The 18,327-nt window shown below is 39.2% G+C and overlaps 1 protein-coding gene across 2 annotated transcripts in view; it reads right to left on the reverse strand.

Annotated features, from left to right (window-relative positions):
* Window positions 1-4,963: 4,963 nt before the first annotated feature.
* LOC129143391 (POTE ankyrin domain family member E) overlaps window positions 4,964-18,327 on the reverse strand; it is a 55,236-nt gene continuing 41,872 nt past the window's right edge. For both annotated transcript variants that reach the window (XM_054679714.2, XM_054679713.2), the window contains 4 exons: window positions 17,109-17,153; window positions 16,578-16,762; window positions 7,847-7,967; window positions 4,964-6,339 (listed from right to left, as the gene is read on the reverse strand). In XM_054679714.2, coding sequence (XP_054535689.1) covers window positions 5,011-6,339; window positions 7,847-7,967; window positions 16,578-16,762; window positions 17,109-17,153 — 1,680 coding nt within the window. In that variant the 3' untranslated portion in view covers window positions 4,964-5,010. The remainder of the gene's footprint in view (window positions 6,340-7,846; window positions 7,968-16,577; window positions 16,763-17,108; window positions 17,154-18,327) is intronic.

Below are 18,327 nucleotides of genomic sequence, written 5' to 3' on the forward strand. Positions count from 1 at the left end.
TTTGTGAAGAAAGTCAATGGTAGCTTGATGGGGATAGCACTGAATCTGTAAATCACTTTGGGTGGTATGGCACTCAGGCACAGAAATGTCCTTGTGTTAGGCAATACCATTCAGGACATAGGCATGGGCAGAGACTTCATCACTACAACACCAAAAGCAATGGCAACAAAAGCCAAAATTGACAAATGGGATCTAATTAAGCTAAAGTGTGTCTGCAGAGCAAAAGAAACTATCATCAGAGTGAACAGGCAACCCACAGAATGGGAGAAAATTTTTGCAATCTATCCATCTGACAAAGGGCTAATATGCAGAATCTACAAAGAACTTAAACAAATTTACAAGAAAAAAAAACCCCATCAAAAAATGGGCAAAACATATGAACAGACACTTCCCAAATAAGACATTTATGCAGCTAAAGAACATGTGAAGCAAACCACATCATCACTGGTCATTAGAGAAATGGAAATCAAAACCACAATGAGATACAATCTCACGCCACTTAGAATGGCCAACATTAAAAGATAAGGAAACAACAGATGTTGGAGAGAACGTGGAGAAACAGGAATGCTTTTACACTCTTGGTGGTAGTATAAATTAGTTCATCCATTGTGGAAGACAGTGTGACAATTCCTCAAGGATCTACAACTAGAAATACATTTAAACTAGCAATCCCATTACTGGGTATATTCTGAAAAAATAATAAATCATTCTAATATAAAGACACATGCACACGTATGTTTAATGCGGCACAGTTCACAACAGCAAACACTTGGAACCAACCCAAATGCCCATCAATGATAGACTGGATAATGTGGCATATATACACTATGGAATGCTATGCACCCATAAAAAAGGATGAGTTCATGTCCTTTGCAGGGACATGGATGAAGCTGGAAATCATCATTCTCAGCAAACTAACACAAGAACAGAAAACCAAACACCTCATGTTCTCACTCGTAGGTTGGAACTGAACAATGAGAACACATGGACACAGGAAGGAGAACATAACACACCGAGAACTGTTGTGGGGTGGGGGAGGAGGGAGGGATAGCATTAGGAGATATACCTAATGTTAAATGACGAGTTAATGTGTGCAGCACACCAACATCGCACATGTATACATATGTAACAATCCTGCACGTTGTGCACATGTACCCTAAAACTTAAAGTATAATAATAAAATTTAAAAGTTAAAAAAAAGTTTTTAAAAATTTCCAACTGGATTTTTTTTTTTTGGTTTTTTGTTTTTTGTGGGGGTTTTTTTTTGTTTTTTGTTTTTTGTTTTGTTTTTTGTTTTTGTTTTTTTTTGCAGCCACAGGGGTTTTAGCCAATTCAGATGCCTTGCTCCCCACAATTTGGAACATTCCTTTGGATTTGACGAAGTCAGGAAGAGATGGGAGAAAAATGAAACAACAATAAAACCCCAAACATAAACAAAAAGAGTTAGGCAAAACAAACAAACACACAATTCATATGATTAACTGAGTGTTCTAATGGTAAGGAGGAATTAAAAGCAGCTGGTGGGTAATCTTAAATTTTAGTCATTAAGGAAAAATTTTAAGACAAAACTCTAATTCAGCTACTTACCTGGAAATAAGGCTCAGAGTGGGTGATCATTCTCTGCCATCTTAGAAGCTGGAAAAACTTACACTCACCTTCCCTGTCAGAAGCAAGCTGAAACTCAGGAAAGGAGGTGCCTGCTCTCCTTTGTCATGGAAGCAGGAAAACTTGCCTTCCTTGTTGGAAATGAGTAAAATGTTCAAAAAAGGAGTTGTACAGCAAAATCAACCTTACATCTCAACCAAATTTTGGGAGATCAGGGACTCTCTGAAGGGGAGAAGCTCCACAACCTCAGCAAATTATCCTATTCCTTTGGGCAATAAAAATAGCCCAGGTTGGTATCAAGCAATAATGAGATTTATCAAAGGTCAGGACCACCTTTGTAATGTCCTTCTCTTTTTTTATCTTTATTGGTATAGTCTGTTTTGTCAGAAACTGGGAGTGCAACACCTTTTTTCTGTTTTCCATTTGCTTGAAATATTTTTCTCCATTCCTTTATTTTGAGCCTATGTATGGCACTGCACATGAGATGGGTTGCTTGAAGATGGCATATTACAGTGGGTCTTGGTTCTTTACCCAGCTTGCCCCGTGTCTTTCAATGGGAGCATTTAGCCCATTTACATTTAAGGTTAGTAATGGTATGTGTGGATTTGATCCTGTCGTCATGCTGTCAGCTGGTTATTTTGCAGACTTACATATGTGGTTGGTTTTTAGCATCATTGGACTGTGTACTTCAGTGTGTTTTTGTAGTGGCAGGTGATGATCTTTTCTTTCCATATTTAGTGCTTCCTTCAGGAGCTCTCGTAAGCTAGATCTGGTGATACCAAATTCCCTCAGCATTTGCTTGTCTGAAAAGGATCTTATTTCTCCTTCACTTATGATGCTTAATTTTGCTGGACATGAAATTCTGGGCTGAAATTTCTTTTCTTTAATGGCAGTTGATGTGGGTTGGGGTGTGTGCTGCACTCCCGTGTGCTCTCAGGGCAAGTAAAGCAAAACCCACCCGTGTAAACACACACAGCAAAGTGATTTAGGAAGTTTCCAAATAAAGGGCTGCCGTACGGAGAGGCAATGTGCAGGCTGCTGCGTGGCTGTAGGGGCCACCTTGCTGCAGCTCTCCACTGATATGGTACAGTCCACTAGCATGGAAGCTATGGTGTGGGCATCTAAGAGTGCCCCATAAGCAGGTGTGGCCAGGCTGGGGCCATGGGAGAGGCGAGCAGACTAAGGAGTGCTGAGATCAGACCAGCCCCATCTCAAGTGCAAGACTGCCCAGCCTCCAGAGATCAGGTCTCAGAGGAGAACTCTCTCAAAAGTGAACCCCCAGCACAGCACAGCTGCTCTACACAAACGTGGCTAGACTTCTTTTTTTAAGCAAGTCTCCTTTTTTTAAAAAGGGAACTCTCGGACCTGATCTCTGCTGGGCAATCTTGCACATGAGATGTGGCTGGTATGACCTCAGCATTCCTAAAGTGCTGGGATAAAGTGTCTCACAAGGGCAAGTGGACCCTAGAGAGATAGCCATCCCTGACCTCTGGGCTCCACATCACCTGACTTGCTGCTCCACCACTTTGCTTGTTTCCTGGGTGCTCCATCCCAGAGACATGTGAGTTAGCAATCACTTAGTGTAATCAGCCCAGGATGGAGGGTCTGTGCTGTGGGCCCAAGCCAGGGTTCCCTGTCTGGTGATGAGTAGTGGAGGGTGTGTGGTACCCGTGGGAGATGGACTGGCTTGTTCTTTGGGTCAACTGCAGCTTATTGGAGGTGTTGATAGGGCACTTAGGGTCTTTGCTCCGTTGCATCTTCTGAGGGTAGCAAGGGCAGTTCCACTGCAGAGGCAGTGGCAGAAAGGATTTCATTTGCTCCTGGAAGTTCTGTCCCAGGAACTGCAGAGTTGCTACTGGCTTGATAGCTCCAGTGGTGGGCTGGCTAGAGACCCAGGCCAGGAGGATCTGCCCATCAAGTAGAGAGTCTGGCCACTTTTCTGTAGGGCTGCTGTGGTCCAGAGAACAGCAGTCAAGGTAGCCAGAGAACCGGGTTGAAAGACTTCACCCGCTGACTAGAAATGTGGTCAGGGACTGACGTAAACAAGAGTCTGGCCACGTTTTTGTAGCGTGGCTGTGCTGTGCTGAGGTACCTCTTCCACCCCTTGTCAGCTTGGGCTCTCCAAAGCCCGCAGGCCAGAATGGCTAGTCACCGAAAGAGCAAAGGTGGGGGCCTGCCCCTCTCCGGGAGCTCTGTCCCAGGAACATTTCACATTTCCATTGGCCAAGGAATGCTGGTGGGGGTAGCTGGAGGCCCCAGTTGGGAGGTCCTGTCCAGTGAGCTGGAACAGGATGAGGGGCCTGCTTACAGAAGCAGTCTGGCCATGATTTGGTAAAGCAGCTATGCTGTGCTGTGGGATCTCTTCTGTCCCTCGTCGGTTTGTACTCTCCAAAGCCCGCAGGCTGGAATGACTAAGTTGCCTGAACGGGAAAGATGGCGGCCTGCCCCGTCTTTTCTCTCAGAGTTTTATCTTGTTTCATGGAGCTTAATTTTTAGCCTGTTGATTTTACTGTCTACATTAGACTTGTTGAGAAAGAATCTGTTCTCTTTTAGGTGAGATAAATGAGAATTCATTGTCTTCTGTAAATAAACCTGTTCATGTCTTGTTCTCTGGAAAGAAGTCTCTTTCAGCTATCTGACTTTGGTCACAATCATGTAGAGCAGTAGCCAGTCTACAATGACGTAATTGAATTTCCATTTCCAGTGTTTCCTCGTTGTGTCTTACATTGTCCAGTTCAGAACTGAGCATTTTATTCTCAGTTGTCAACATGCTAAGCTGTCCACTGTACTGAAATACTGTGCTTCCTCAATTTTTTTTAAGGTGTGCACTTTTATCCAACTCTCCTCAAGTCAGAGTACAGGTAAGCCCTGGCTGCCTCCAGCCACTCTCAGGGAGACCGAAAGCCTTCATACACCCCAAGTTGGGGTACAAAAGAGGGGGGCCACGAAGGCTGATCATTCAAAATAAAACAAAATTAAAAAGTATTAAGGCGAAGACTCAAAAAATTTTGCATTATGTAATTTGCACAAAAGCAATGCTATCACCACCCCTGTGTGAAATAGGGAGAGGACTGGGTCATTCTCCTTAGAGAGAAGTGGGGTGGCTTGTAGCAGGGCAAGGGGCTTCCTGAAACAATGCGTCTCACAATATTTGGAATGACTATTGAAAAGAAGAACAATGTACAATCAAAGTCCTCGGCCACATTGCAGAACTTTGGAGGAAGCTCCCTCCAACCGACTGCTGTCACCTTCACCATTCCGGTTTTTAAATCCTGAGTCAAGCCAATAAAAAACAAAACAAAAAATGAAACAAGGAAACAAATAAAGCCATGCCAATCTCATGTTGTTTTCTGAGAAGTTTGGTTTTGTCAAGAAAGGGTGTAACGCAACTAAGTCAGAGTCCACCTAGAAGCATTTGCGGTGGACAATGGAGGGGCCTGACTCATCATACTCCTGCTTGCTGATCCACATCTGCTGGAAGGTGGACAGCGAGGCCAGGATGGAGCCACCGACCCACACGGAGTACTTGCGCTTGGGAGGAGCAATGATCTTGATCTTCATCATGCTAGGCGCCACGGCAGCGATCTCCTTCTGCATTCTGTGGGCCATGCCAGGGTACATGGTGGTGCCGCCAGACAGCACTGTGTTGGTGTACAGGTCTTTGCGGATGTCCACATCAGACTTCATGATGGAGTTGAAGGTAGTTTCATGGATGCCACAGGATTCCATGCCCAGGAAGCAAGGCTGGAAGAGCGCCTCGGGGCAGCGGAACCGCTCGTTGCCGATGGTGATGACCTGGCCATCGGGCAGCTCGTAGCTCTTCTCTAGGGAGGAGCTGGAGGCCGCCGTGGCCATCTCCTGCTCGAAGTCCAGGGCAACATAGCACAGCTTCTCTTTGATGTCACGCACGATTTCCCGCTCGGCCATGGTGGTAAACCTATAGCCACGCTCGGTGAGGATCTTCATGAGGTAGTCAGTCAGTTCCCGCCCAGCCAGGTCTAGGCGCAGGGTGGCATGGGGGAGGGCATTCCCCTCATAGATGGGCACAGTGTGGGTGACCCCGTCACCAGAGTCCATCACGATGCCAGTAGTACGGCCAGAGGTGTACAGGGACAGCACGGCCTGGATGGCCACGTACATGGCTGGGGTGTTGAAGGTCTCAAACATGATCTGGGTCATCTTCTCACGGTTGGCCTTGGGGTTCAGGGGGGCCTCGGTCAGCAGGATGGGGTGCTCCTCGGGAGCCACACGCAGCTCGTTGTAGAAGGTGTGGTGCCAGATCTTCTCCATGTCATCCCAGTTGGTGATGATGCCATGCTCCATGGGGTACTTCAGGGTCAGGATGCCTCTCTTGCTCTGGGCCTCCTTGCCCACATAGGACTCCTTCTGATGCATGCCCCCCATCATGCCCTGGTGCCTGGGGTGCCCCACGATGGAAGGGAAGACAGCCCGGGGGGCATCATCGCCTGCAAAGCCGGCCTTGCACATGCCAGAGCCGTTGTCAATGACGAGCACGGCGGTATCATCATCCATGGTGAGCTCATTCAATTGTAGAGCCTTTAAAAGATTATCATTCTTTTTTTTCACACTTTCAATATCCTCCAAATATTTCTTTTCTCTTAGCTGGCTCTGATGTTTCATTGTGTCTAGCTCCAGTCTTAGCATGGCAATTTCTTCCTGCAACGTACTATTTTCATGCAAGAGGTCTTTTTCTTTCTTACAACTAAGAGAAAGCTAAGTAAACAAAGGGAACTTTTAGTTAGCACTCAATAGATTGACATATCATGATTTCTTCTGAAATTAAAAAATAACATGTATCTGTATAATGAAAGAATCCCCATAGTGGATATTTAACTGGAAAAAAATTGGACAAAACTTCAAACCTAATAAGAGTGTAAATTCCTCCAGTGATTTATTTTTCATCATCTTTAAATAAATATTTAAACTTTTAGGAATCTGCTCCTAAATTCCTAAAAGTTTAAATATTTATTTAAAGACGATGAAAAATAAACCACTAGAGGATTTTTAAGAATCTCAGAATTTAAAAAGCCTTTTTCTGAGTTACAAAAAAACCCAGAGGCATAAAATATAAGATTAATAATTTGACTATATTTTTAAGATTAGGTTTACACTCTGATATCTAACCTATCAACCACACCATCCTAAGAGCCTTAGCTATGCATATATTTGGACAGAAGCAATTTCTCAAAGTTCTTTAAGTTTCTTTTACTGAAGAACGTTTTACCGATATTCTACATTTCTAATATTTCTATACTCAGTTATAAGAATTACATTTATTTATAACTGTCAAATCTAAGCACTGTACCCTTCCACACTGTACACATCTGTATCTAGGCATTGCACTTCTACATACAATACTGAACTCATTTAAGATCGCGATTCTTAAAAGGAGAGGTCAAAAAATATACACAGATGCAGGATTTTCCCCAGGTCTGCTGATGCTACTTCTAGTGATCCTCCACAAAACCACAGTTACTTCTGTGGTGTAAATATATAAATACAAAAGAAACCTTTTGTTTCAAAATATGAATGGTAAATAAGATACAACTTATAGAGATTTTCTTAGAAATCATGAGATTATTTGCCATTGCGGTAACTTTTATTTCCTCTTTATAATGTTTGAAACAGTAGTAATGGTGAAATAGGGGAAATATACTGAACTATTTCTCCAGAAACAAAATACTTATCAATAAATTATTACTAAATGTGTATCATGGCATGTCATTGTTTTCAAACCTCTTTACATTGAAATGAGAAACTACTTGGAGCAAACTGTTCCTCTCTGCAAAAGTAAAGATAATGGTATCCACAACGTGGCCTCTGACCCAGCTATACATTTCCTACTTTCTTATCAGTGAAAATAATCAATTGACTTCTCTATTAACATTTTTTAAAAAACTAATGTCCAAAAACAAGAAAATCTGTTTTCAGTAGCAAAACTTATTTCTGATGTGGAAAGATCATCAATTCTTATGAAAAACATCAAATACTTCTCCTTTGGATTGAGGCCATTGTGCAGGTCACTACTCAACTGTTGCAGCCAAATGAAGGTGAATTAAGAACATGGCTTTATCCTATACGTATGTATATAGATATATGACAAAGGATATATAGAATATATACACACATATATGACTTAAAAATCCTTTATATTTCCAAAATACAGTTCTTTAAAATATACACACATATAAAAACATTTGAAAATAACTAAAGAAAATACCTCAGAATTCATTTTTTCAACCACTTCTATCTGCTTTTCTTCATGAATCAGAATCTCATCGTGTAATATTCCAGTGTTCTGTTCTTCACAAAATTGCTTCTGAGTATCATTTTGTTCGTCACTAGAAGAAATTTTAATTTTCATGAAATACTGGAGCTGTCCCTAAAATGATGTACAGGGCAAGATGGCGCCATCAGATGTCATTCACACAATGCATATCTGCACATTATTCCAAGACAAGGCAAAGGGGTCTCACATCTGTTAACCAGGTGTCCCCAACCATGCTGGCACCAGGGACTGGTTTTGTTGAAGATAATTTTTCCAGGAACCTGAGGTGGGGGATGGTTCCAGGATGATTCAAGTATATTACATTCATTGTGCACTTTATTTCTATTATTATTAATATATAATGAAATAATTATATCTCACCAAAATGCAGAATCAGTGGGAGCCCTGAGCTTGTTTTCCTGCAACTAGATGGTCCCATTTGGGGGTGACGGAAGATGGTGACAGATCAGAAAGGCATTCGATTCTCATAAGGAGTGAACAACCTATATCCCCCTGCATGAGCAACTTACAACAGGGTTCAGGTCACACTCAGGACAATCTAATGCCACCGCTGATCTGACAGGAGGAGGAGCTCGGGCGGTAATGTGAGCGACAGAGAGTGACTGTAAACAGATGAAGCTTCACTTGCTCACCTGCCTCTAACCTCCTGCTGTGTGGCCCAGGTCCTAACAGGCCAGGGACTGCTAATGGTCTGTGTCCTATAACCCATACTTTTTATGTTTATTTTTTGGAAACACTTTCTACTTATATTCTTGATTCCTATGTATTTTGTAAACAACTTAGAAATTCCTTTTAGAACAAGACAGGGTCTAATATTATGTTTTTAACATAGGACTTTGAAATAATTTTATCTGTGTATGAGAGAGAGATGTGAAAAAAACTCATCGTTAAGCACTTTCCATTTTACTTTTATTTCATGCATATTAAGAATAAAACTGGGAAGTCCTAGGCAGAGCAATTGGGCAAGAGAAATAAAGGGCATCCAAATTGGAAAAGAGGAAGTCAAACTATCTCTTCACCAATGATATTATCCTATACCTAGAAAACCCTAAAGACTCCTACAAAACACTCCTAGATTTGATACATGAATTCAGTAAAGTCTCGGAGGTTACAAAATAAATGAATACCAATCAGTAGCACCACTATACACCAACTACAACCAAGCTGAGAGGTCATATCAACAATCCAATCCCTTTTACAGTGGCTGCAAAAAAGTGTGAAGTACCTAGGAATATACTTAATGAAAAAAGTGAGTGATCTATATAAAGATAACTGGAAAACACCACCAAAGAAAATAACAGATGACACAAACAAATGAAAATACATCCTATGTTCATGGACTGAAAGAACTGATATAGTGAAAATGACCATAGTGCCCAAAGCAGTCTACACATTCTATACAATACCTACCAAAGTACCAATGTCATTCTTCACAGAATTATTTTAAAATGCTGACATTCATGTACAACCACAAAAGAGCCTGAACAGCAACAGAAATACCAAGCAAAAGGAACAAATATGTTGGCATCACATTACCTGACTTCAAATGATACTCTAAGGCCACAATAACAGAAACAGCGTGGTACTCGTATAAAAACAGATACATAGATCAACAGAACAGAACAGACAACTCAGAAATAAAGCCACTACAACCAAGTGAACTCTGAGCAAGGATACAAAAACATACACTGGAGAAAGTACAGGTTATTCAATAAATGGTGCTGGGAAAAAAAGATAGCCACATGTTGAAGAATGAAACTGGATCTCTATCTCTCACCATATACAAAAATTAATTCAAGATGGATGAAAGGCCTAAACCTAAGACCTGAAAACATTGGCCTAAGCAAAGGATTTATGAGGAAGACCCTAAAAGCAAATCCAACAAAAATGAAAATAAATAAATCAGACCTGATTAAACTAAAAAGCTTCAGCACAGCAAAAGAAATAATCATCAGAGTAAAACAACAACTTATACAATGGGAAAATTTTAAAAATTATGACGCTAACAAAGGACTAATATCTATAACCTACAAGAAAAACAAATCAACAGGAAAAACGCAAATAATTCCATTGGAAAGTGGCCAAATTACATGAATAGACATTTCTCAAAAGAAGATGTACAAACGGTAAACAAGCATATAAAAACATGCTAAATATCTCTAATCATCAGGGAAATGTACAATAAAACCACAGTGAGATATCACCTCACTGCAGCCAGAATGGCCACTATTAGAAATCAAAAAAACAACAGATGTTGGCGTAGATGCGGTGAAAAGACAACAGTGATACACTGCTGGTGGGAATGCAAATTCATACAAATCTATGGAAAACGGTATGGAGAGTTCTCAAAGAACTAAAAGTAGATCCTACCATTTTATCCAGCATTCTCATTTCCAGATATCTACACAAAATAAAAGAAATAGTACTCTCAAAAGGACACCCGCACACATATGTTTACTGCAGCACAATTCACAATATGCAAAGATATGGAATCAACCAGTGTCCATCAACTGATGAGTGGAATAAAGAAAATGGACGTATATACATATATATATCTCACATCACATATATGTATCATATATATGTATGTGTGTATATACACTCACACATATACATATGTACATAGCTGAGACTGGGTAATTCACACACATACATACCTGAGACTAGGTAATTCATAAAGGAAAGAGGATTAATTGATTCACAGTTACGCATGGCTGGGGAGGCCTCAGGAAACTTAACAACCATGGTAGAAGGGGAAGGGGAAGCAGGCACCTTCTTCATAAGGCGGCAGGAGAGAGAGAAGAGAGAAGTGAAGCGCAAAGAGCCCCTTATGAAACCGTCAGCTCTTGTGAGGACTCACTCACTATCACAAGAACAGCATGGAGGAAACCGACCCTATGAGCCAATCACCTCCCAGCTGGTCTTTCCTCAACACCTGGGTATTACAATTTGACATGAGATTTGCATAGAAACACAAAGCCAAACTATTGGGGGGGGGATCCTTATTTTTAAAATATCTAAATGTCATTATTTATAATTCAAAGTAGCAATTTTTATTACTTATGATTTTGTTTGAAAATAAAATGATCTCGTAAATTTTCTTCACTTTTAACCTATTCAGTCAAAATATAGAAAAAGCTAGATTTGCCAGCAGAAAATTGTAACAACTTTTTAATGAGATAAAAATGTATAACAATATCACTATTATTGTACAGAGAAAAAAGTGAACAAGAAAAGAAATTTAAAAAGACAGAATATGACTATCATATACATACATGAACTGACAAAGAGACTAAAATCTCCTACTGGAGATTATGTTAGGACTTGAGCAAAAGCTTCTAAAAATACCAAAAACAAAAACAAAACAATTATTTTTAAGAAATAAATTATACAGAGAACTCTTCTGGTTAAGATGATGTATCAAAAAAAAAAATCTTCCTGAGAGCTATTATTAACCAAGTCATCATAACCAAAACTTTAAATCCACAATTCTGGAATATTAAAAAGTTTCTTTTTGAACATAGCTAATGGAAGGCAACTTTTGAACAGAAAATTGCTGGTTAAAGTTGACTCAAACTTAGGAAAGAATTGACCTGTAGCCATGGTAACAAGAAGCCAGCCAGAGCCAGTTCAAAATCTAGTCAATCGATCAATGACCACTGGCCTTGCTCACCAACCAATATCAGTGTGAGCAGCTTGCTTCTGAAAGACAGCCAAGCAGCAACAGCTGCTCCATCAGAATAGACAGTGCCTGACCAGTATAGTCTTACTATCGGAAGCAAAAAATTCCAACTGTCTTTTTATTTCAAATACCGAAGGTCCATAATCCCTTGGAAAGAATTTGTGAGTCCATTACATTTACCACCCTAAAAAAAATAAAATACTAGTGGCCGGATGTGGTGGCTTACACCTGTAATCCACCCAGCACTTTCTGAGGATGAGGTGGGTGGACTGCCTGAGGTCAGGAGTTCAAGACCAGCCTGACAAACAGGATGAAACCCCGTCTCTACTAAAAATACAAAAATTAGCCGGGTGTCATGGCACGCACCTGTAATCCCAGTTCCTCAGGGGGCTGAGGCAGGAGAATCGCCTGAACCCAGGAGGCAGAGGTTGCAGTGAGCCGAGGTCACACCACTGCACTGCAGCCTGGGTGACAGAGTGAGACTCTGTCTCTAAATAAATAAGATACCAGTAAAGTTTGTAATTTCTCTAACTCATTTTACCATAATTGCAATTATCATGATTACCAGTAAAAGAATAGTGAATAACCACAATATTGGGCTTTTCTCCCTAAGTGAAAAAATATTAATATAAAGAATGTAGCTTATTATAAAAAGCTGAAAGAATTTTTAAAATACATATAATTACCAGGCAAAATTGTTAAAATGAACCTTGTCAAACATTTTTTAAGTGAGAATCAATCAAACAATATACCCGGGATAAACTCCATTCATTCATTTAATACCTATTTATTAGGTAGTTACGTCTGATAGGCTAGGCCTTTTTCTAGGAAGTGAGGATATGGTAATGAACAATAAAAACCCTATTCATGAGAGTGAGATAAACACACAATAACAACAGACAGATATGGCAAAATACACAGTACGTTAGAGGAGAAAAACTAAAGCAGGAAAATGAAATCTTTATGTGTTTGATGGGAAGGGTGGTGGGAAAGTTGGGATGGCCAGAAAAGTCCCTGCTGAGAAAGAGGATTTTTCCTTAATACAAAGAAACTTTTATTTGTACATCAAAGACTCTAAAAAATGATGATGTTAACAGAGTTGATGTCAAGACACAAATAGGTTTGAAGTTAAAGATGATAAATCACTTTGTTTCATTGAACCTTCCCTCAATTACGTTAGAGAGCATCCCTGGTATGTTCCCAGTTGAATCTCAAGCCTGACGCGTCCTGATGATACAATCCTAATTCCTTTCTGTTAGTCCTCATTATCTCTCTTTTTTTTCATTTTCTTCATTTTCTCTGGACTAGGAATTGTGCTGGTACATGGTTCTTCCTCAGGAAGTGGTTATTCCTTAATGGGTTTCTTTTTACCCTTTTTCTTCTTCTTAGAAAGGGGATTTTAAGTAAAGAGCTGAAGTAATGGAAACAGTAAGCTAGAAGAATATCTGGGGAAAAAGCATTCCAGACACAGGGAACTGCTAAGTGCAGAGGTGTGCCTGGAGTCTTTAAGCACTAGGGATAGGTCAGGAATAGCAACAAGTTCAGTGTGGCTGAAACACAGCAATAGAGATAAGAAACAGAAGTTTCAGCAGGAGAGGTAACATGCCAGATGGTTTACTGCCTTTCAGTTATTAGGAGGAACTCTGCCACATACTCAGAGTGAAATGGGAGGCAATCAGAAGGGCTGGGGCAGAGGAATGACAACATTTGACTTATGTTTTAAATACATCCACTGAGATAAGAATTGATGAAAGGGGAAGTTTTTAAAAACCAGGACTATCAATTCCCAGTCTATGACACTCATCTAAACTGCAGATGACAGTGGCTCAGATGTACAAGATAGACTGGCCTCTGGATATATTCTTCAGATAGACCTGACAAGATTTACTGAGAGATTTAGATGTGAAGTGTCAGGACAGAGAGAAAGATCAGTCAAGAATGACACTGAGGTTTTTGGCAGAGCAACTGGAAGAGTTGCTGTTAACCAAAGTAGGAAAGACTACATGAGGTGTAGATTTCAGGAAGGACATCAGTAGCCCAATTTTGGATCTGACAAGTGTGTGATACCCAACAGCTAATCAAACAGAGATGTCAAGTAGGTGGGATGATATAGAGATCTGGAATTAAGGAAAGAGATCTAAGTTGGAGACATACCTTTGGAAATCACTAGCATATACACAGTAGAAAAAGTCACGAGGGGCCAGGCACGGTGGCTCACGCCTGTAATCCCAACATGTCACGAGGCCAAGGCGGGCAGATCACCTGATGTCAGGAGTTTCAGACCAGCCTGGCCAACACGGGGAAAGCTGTCTCTACTAAAAATACAAAAATTAGCCAGGCATGGTGTCGCACACCTGTAATCCCAGCTACTCAGGAGGCTGAGGCAAGAGAAGTGCTGGAACTCATGAGGCAGAGGTTGCAATGAGCCAAGATCATGCCACTGAACTCCAGCCTGGGGGACAGAGCGAGACTCCGTCTCAAAAAAAAAAAAAAAAAAAAAAAAAAAAACCTATGAGAAAGAAGATTGAGGACTGAGCCATGAGAAACAACAATGTCCAAAAGGAGAAAGATGAGGAGCAGCAAGCAAAACAGACCATGATAAATGGACTAGAAAGGCAGGAGGAAAAGCCTGAGGGAGTGAGGTCCTGAAAGCCAAGTGAAGATGCCATTAGGGAGGAGATGCCCTCCATTGGCTCAAATATTGCTGACAGATGAAATGAGGTGTAAGAAAAATGCCTAGATTTAGTACAGAAAAAAATTAGTGATAATCTTGAGGAAAAACAACTCTGGAGGAGTACTGAAATTGAAGACTTACCGGCATTGAGATCAAGAGTGAATGGAAAGAAAATTTGAGTTCATGAGTGTAGACAGTTCTTTAAGGACAACATACTTAACACTCATGACTGAGAATGATGTAATTTTCATCCACAGTCATGGAAAAGTGATAGACAAGAAATAGTAGCTTCCAAATTTTACATACCAGGTGGAGTTTTCAAATTTTATGTAACAATTATATATTCTAAAGGTTATAAAAATTATACACATATGGCATTTAGAAATGTCAGACCAAGGTTTTAAAGGCCCTTTGAACATTTCTAGATTACATAAGCTGATTATCATTTTGTTCATGCTTATACATAAAGACCAAGAAATACTAAAACTCTCAAGGAGAATATTTCTTGCTGATAAAAATCAGCCAATTCTAGGACAGTTGACACTCATCAAATATATGAAGTAATTGATCACAGTAAAATACTGAGTTCTATTAACAGGAATAAAGTGGGAGAAATGCAGAAAATAATCTTATTTTATAAATGTAGTTTTCAAAATCATATGAGGTCACTGGAAAAATATGGTGAGGTGAATACTGAAATATATCCTTTTCTCAAAGGGAGGATAATGTCACACATGCAGGGCACTTTTACAAATAAAAGTCACTGCATTAGCAGCACCTTCCTTTTAGCACAAGGGTCAGCAAATAAGCACCTGTGGGCCAAATCCAGCCCACTGCCCGTTTTTGTAAGTCAAGTATCTTGGAACACAGACATGCTTATTCACTTTACAGTCCATAGTGTCAGTAAGCTGGGTGTGATGTTGCACACCTGTGGTCTCAGCTAGTAGAGAGGCTGATGTGGGAGGATCACTAGAGCCCAGAAAGTCGAGGCTGCAGTGAGCCATGATCACACAACTGCACCACAGCCTGGGAAACAGAGTGAGACCCTGTCTCAAGAAAATAAATATATGCAGTCCAAAAAGCCTAAAATATTTACTAACTAGCTCTTTGCAGAAAAAGCTGGCCAACTCCTGGTTTAGTAGATCAAAGATTCTTTGATGTATTTTAATAAAAGTTTTACCAAATATACTGAAATGTTTATATTAAATATAGATCCCCATGTACAATCCCTTGGCAATATTCAGATTGAGGGTCCAATATTTCAGCACTCAGGCACTGACAACAAAAATTTAGTAACTAGCAATCTTGTTGCTAACAAGGTACAGTGTCAATGTAGCATGTAGCTTCCATTTGCAACACAGCAGATATTACAAGAATTTTAACAAGAATTCTTAAGATGTGTCATCAAACTAAATGTTTTAAATACATTTTAATTGTGAAATAATCAGTATACCCTAGATCTAACCTCATTTTTTAAAAATGGTTGCATAATACATTATTTTGGGGATATGGAAATTGAGCTATTTCCTATTGATAAGGAATTAGACTAGCTCCAAATTTTTTACGTAATAATACTATAATAAATGTCCTTATACATAAGTATACATATAACATATCTATACAAATATCCTTTACATGTATTACATATGCTTACTCTGTTATATATGTGTGTGTGAATATGCTACTCAATTAATATTCAAAATGTATTTACCAACAGCATATGAAATGTCTTTTTCAATGAAACCATTTCTCCTGCAGCAACACGGATGGAGCTGGAGGCCATTATCCTAAGCAAACTAATGCAGGAACAGAAAATCAAATGCCACATATTCTTACTCATTAGTGGGAACTAAACATGAGAACTCATGGACACAAAGAGGAGAATAACAGACACCGGGGCCTACTTGAGGGTGGAGCGTGGCAGGAGGGAGACGACCAAAAAACTACCTTTCGAGTATTTTGTTTATTATGTGGCTGGTGAAATAATCTGTACCCCAAACCTCCATGATACAGTTTACCTATATAATAAACCTGCACATGTACCCCGAAGCTAAAATAAAAGTTCACTGAAAAGAGAAGAAAATGCCTTTTCCCTCATATTTGCCAATACTGGTTATTTTTCAAATAAATTAATGACTGGAAAAAAACGGTAACTGATTGTTTGCTGATTTTCATTTTTCTGATTAACAGGCAAGGCTGAATATCCTAATAAAAGTATAAAATTTGTTCATCATGAATATTAGCCCAAATTAGGATTCGTTTGACAGCACAAAGTTACCTCCTGTTCAATGTTGCCATAGGCTTACCTGTGATACTCTTCATTCTCAGTGTCAGGAAATTGCTGGCTTTCAGGTGTTCTGCTCTTCCTTGGAGGAATTAATCCATCATCACCATTGCCAGCAGTGGCACCATTAGTCAGGTTTTCTGGGAATCCGACATGAGTACTTCCCTGCTTCTTCATTTCTTCTTTGATAGCCATAAAATTTTCTAGCTGGAAAATACACAGAATAAGAAATTATCTACTTTAGGCACATTATCTATTGATAATCAGACTAAAACCAAGAAAGATAAAATAATTGGTCTAAAGCTCCTAAAGTGGCATTACCTAGCATTTTATGGCACCATTCGGGATTATTCCATAATAATGAAATAATAGCTCTAGGGTTTGCACCTCTTTAAAATTCAATGTACAGAATTCTGAGTTAACTATTAAATTTTTCACTGATGATTTATGCTACTTACATGATAGATCATGTACGCCTACATTTACTACACTTTGTTAAACAACATAATGTAAAAATCTAATTCAACACAAACATTTGAATATAAAGGTATACCTCTCTATCACCATCCTTATTTACTTCTGGTTCTTGAGATCTTTTCTGCAGATGTAAAAACAGAAGGTTAATTTGCTTGTTGTATTTCTGTGACATTTCCTCTTTTGGAGTGCATGTTCTTAAAATAATTTTATTCTTAAGTAATCAAGTATGGACAATTAAAAATTAGAAAGTAATTAAAATTAAACTGTTAAAATAAATAAATAATAATTAAAATTAAGAATTAACTTTTTAATCTATGTTTAGCTACTGCCACATCACTGGCTTCTAACATGTGAAAAATAATTCACCTTAGACAAAGGGAGAAGAAAAACATGAACAAGCAAACTTAACTTTCTCACTATTTGTTTGGACTAAATTTAATTTGTTATGTGTTAAATCTACCAAAAATGAATCAGCAGATGATTTGTAGTGTTCCAAAATCTTCCTCACTTGAAAAGAGTTTACCTCATGAAACCCTAACTAGTGAGCACCTACAGTGCACTGAAGTGCTTTTTTAAAAGATTCCTAACTGGATTGTAGGCACCCTTTAAACTATTAGGAGCCGAAATCAACACCAAACAGAAATAAATGCAAATTCTCACATTTTAATTGAAATTATATACTGTCATATGATAGTTTTATGTATCCAGATTATCTGCTTAAGTCCAGTTCTAATATATTCAAATGTGTACTAATGATAGCAGATAAAATTTTTTAATCTGTACTGATTTTCTGCAACTGAAATAAATTAGAATGTTATTGTGTTTGTGCACTAACACACCAAAGGTCCCATTCTGCAAGATATGGTTCTTGTAATAGGCAGTTAGGTTGCTTTTATGACCTGGTTCCCTCCCTGAACAGAAACACTGAGGTCAACGAGAGACCACAAGGCAGGATATGTCCTTAACCTTGGTATCAGTGACTGACAATATAAAACTGTGGATTTTCAATCACAGGCCATGATTACTCTTTAACCATGAATCCAGCTCAGGGAATCAGTGTTACATTGTTCATAATTCCTATTGCTTAATAATATGATTCAATCATTGATGTTACTTTCTTTATCATGTTAGGGTGTTGTAAAAATAAAAGAACAAACAAAGTTCTGAAATTTGTTTTTGCCTCTATTCCAAAAGGAGAGATTAGCTATAAGCTAATCAAGAAGGCAGATAAGAATATTTTAAAATAAGAGTATTTTAAATTTTATAGTGGGTTATGTTGAAGTTAAATATCAAAT

This window comes from Pan troglodytes, chromosome 13 (assembly GCF_028858775.2).
Source record: "Pan troglodytes isolate AG18354 chromosome 13, NHGRI_mPanTro3-v2.0_pri, whole genome shotgun sequence".
Taxonomy (NCBI): Eukaryota; Metazoa; Chordata; class Mammalia; order Primates; family Hominidae; genus Pan; species Pan troglodytes.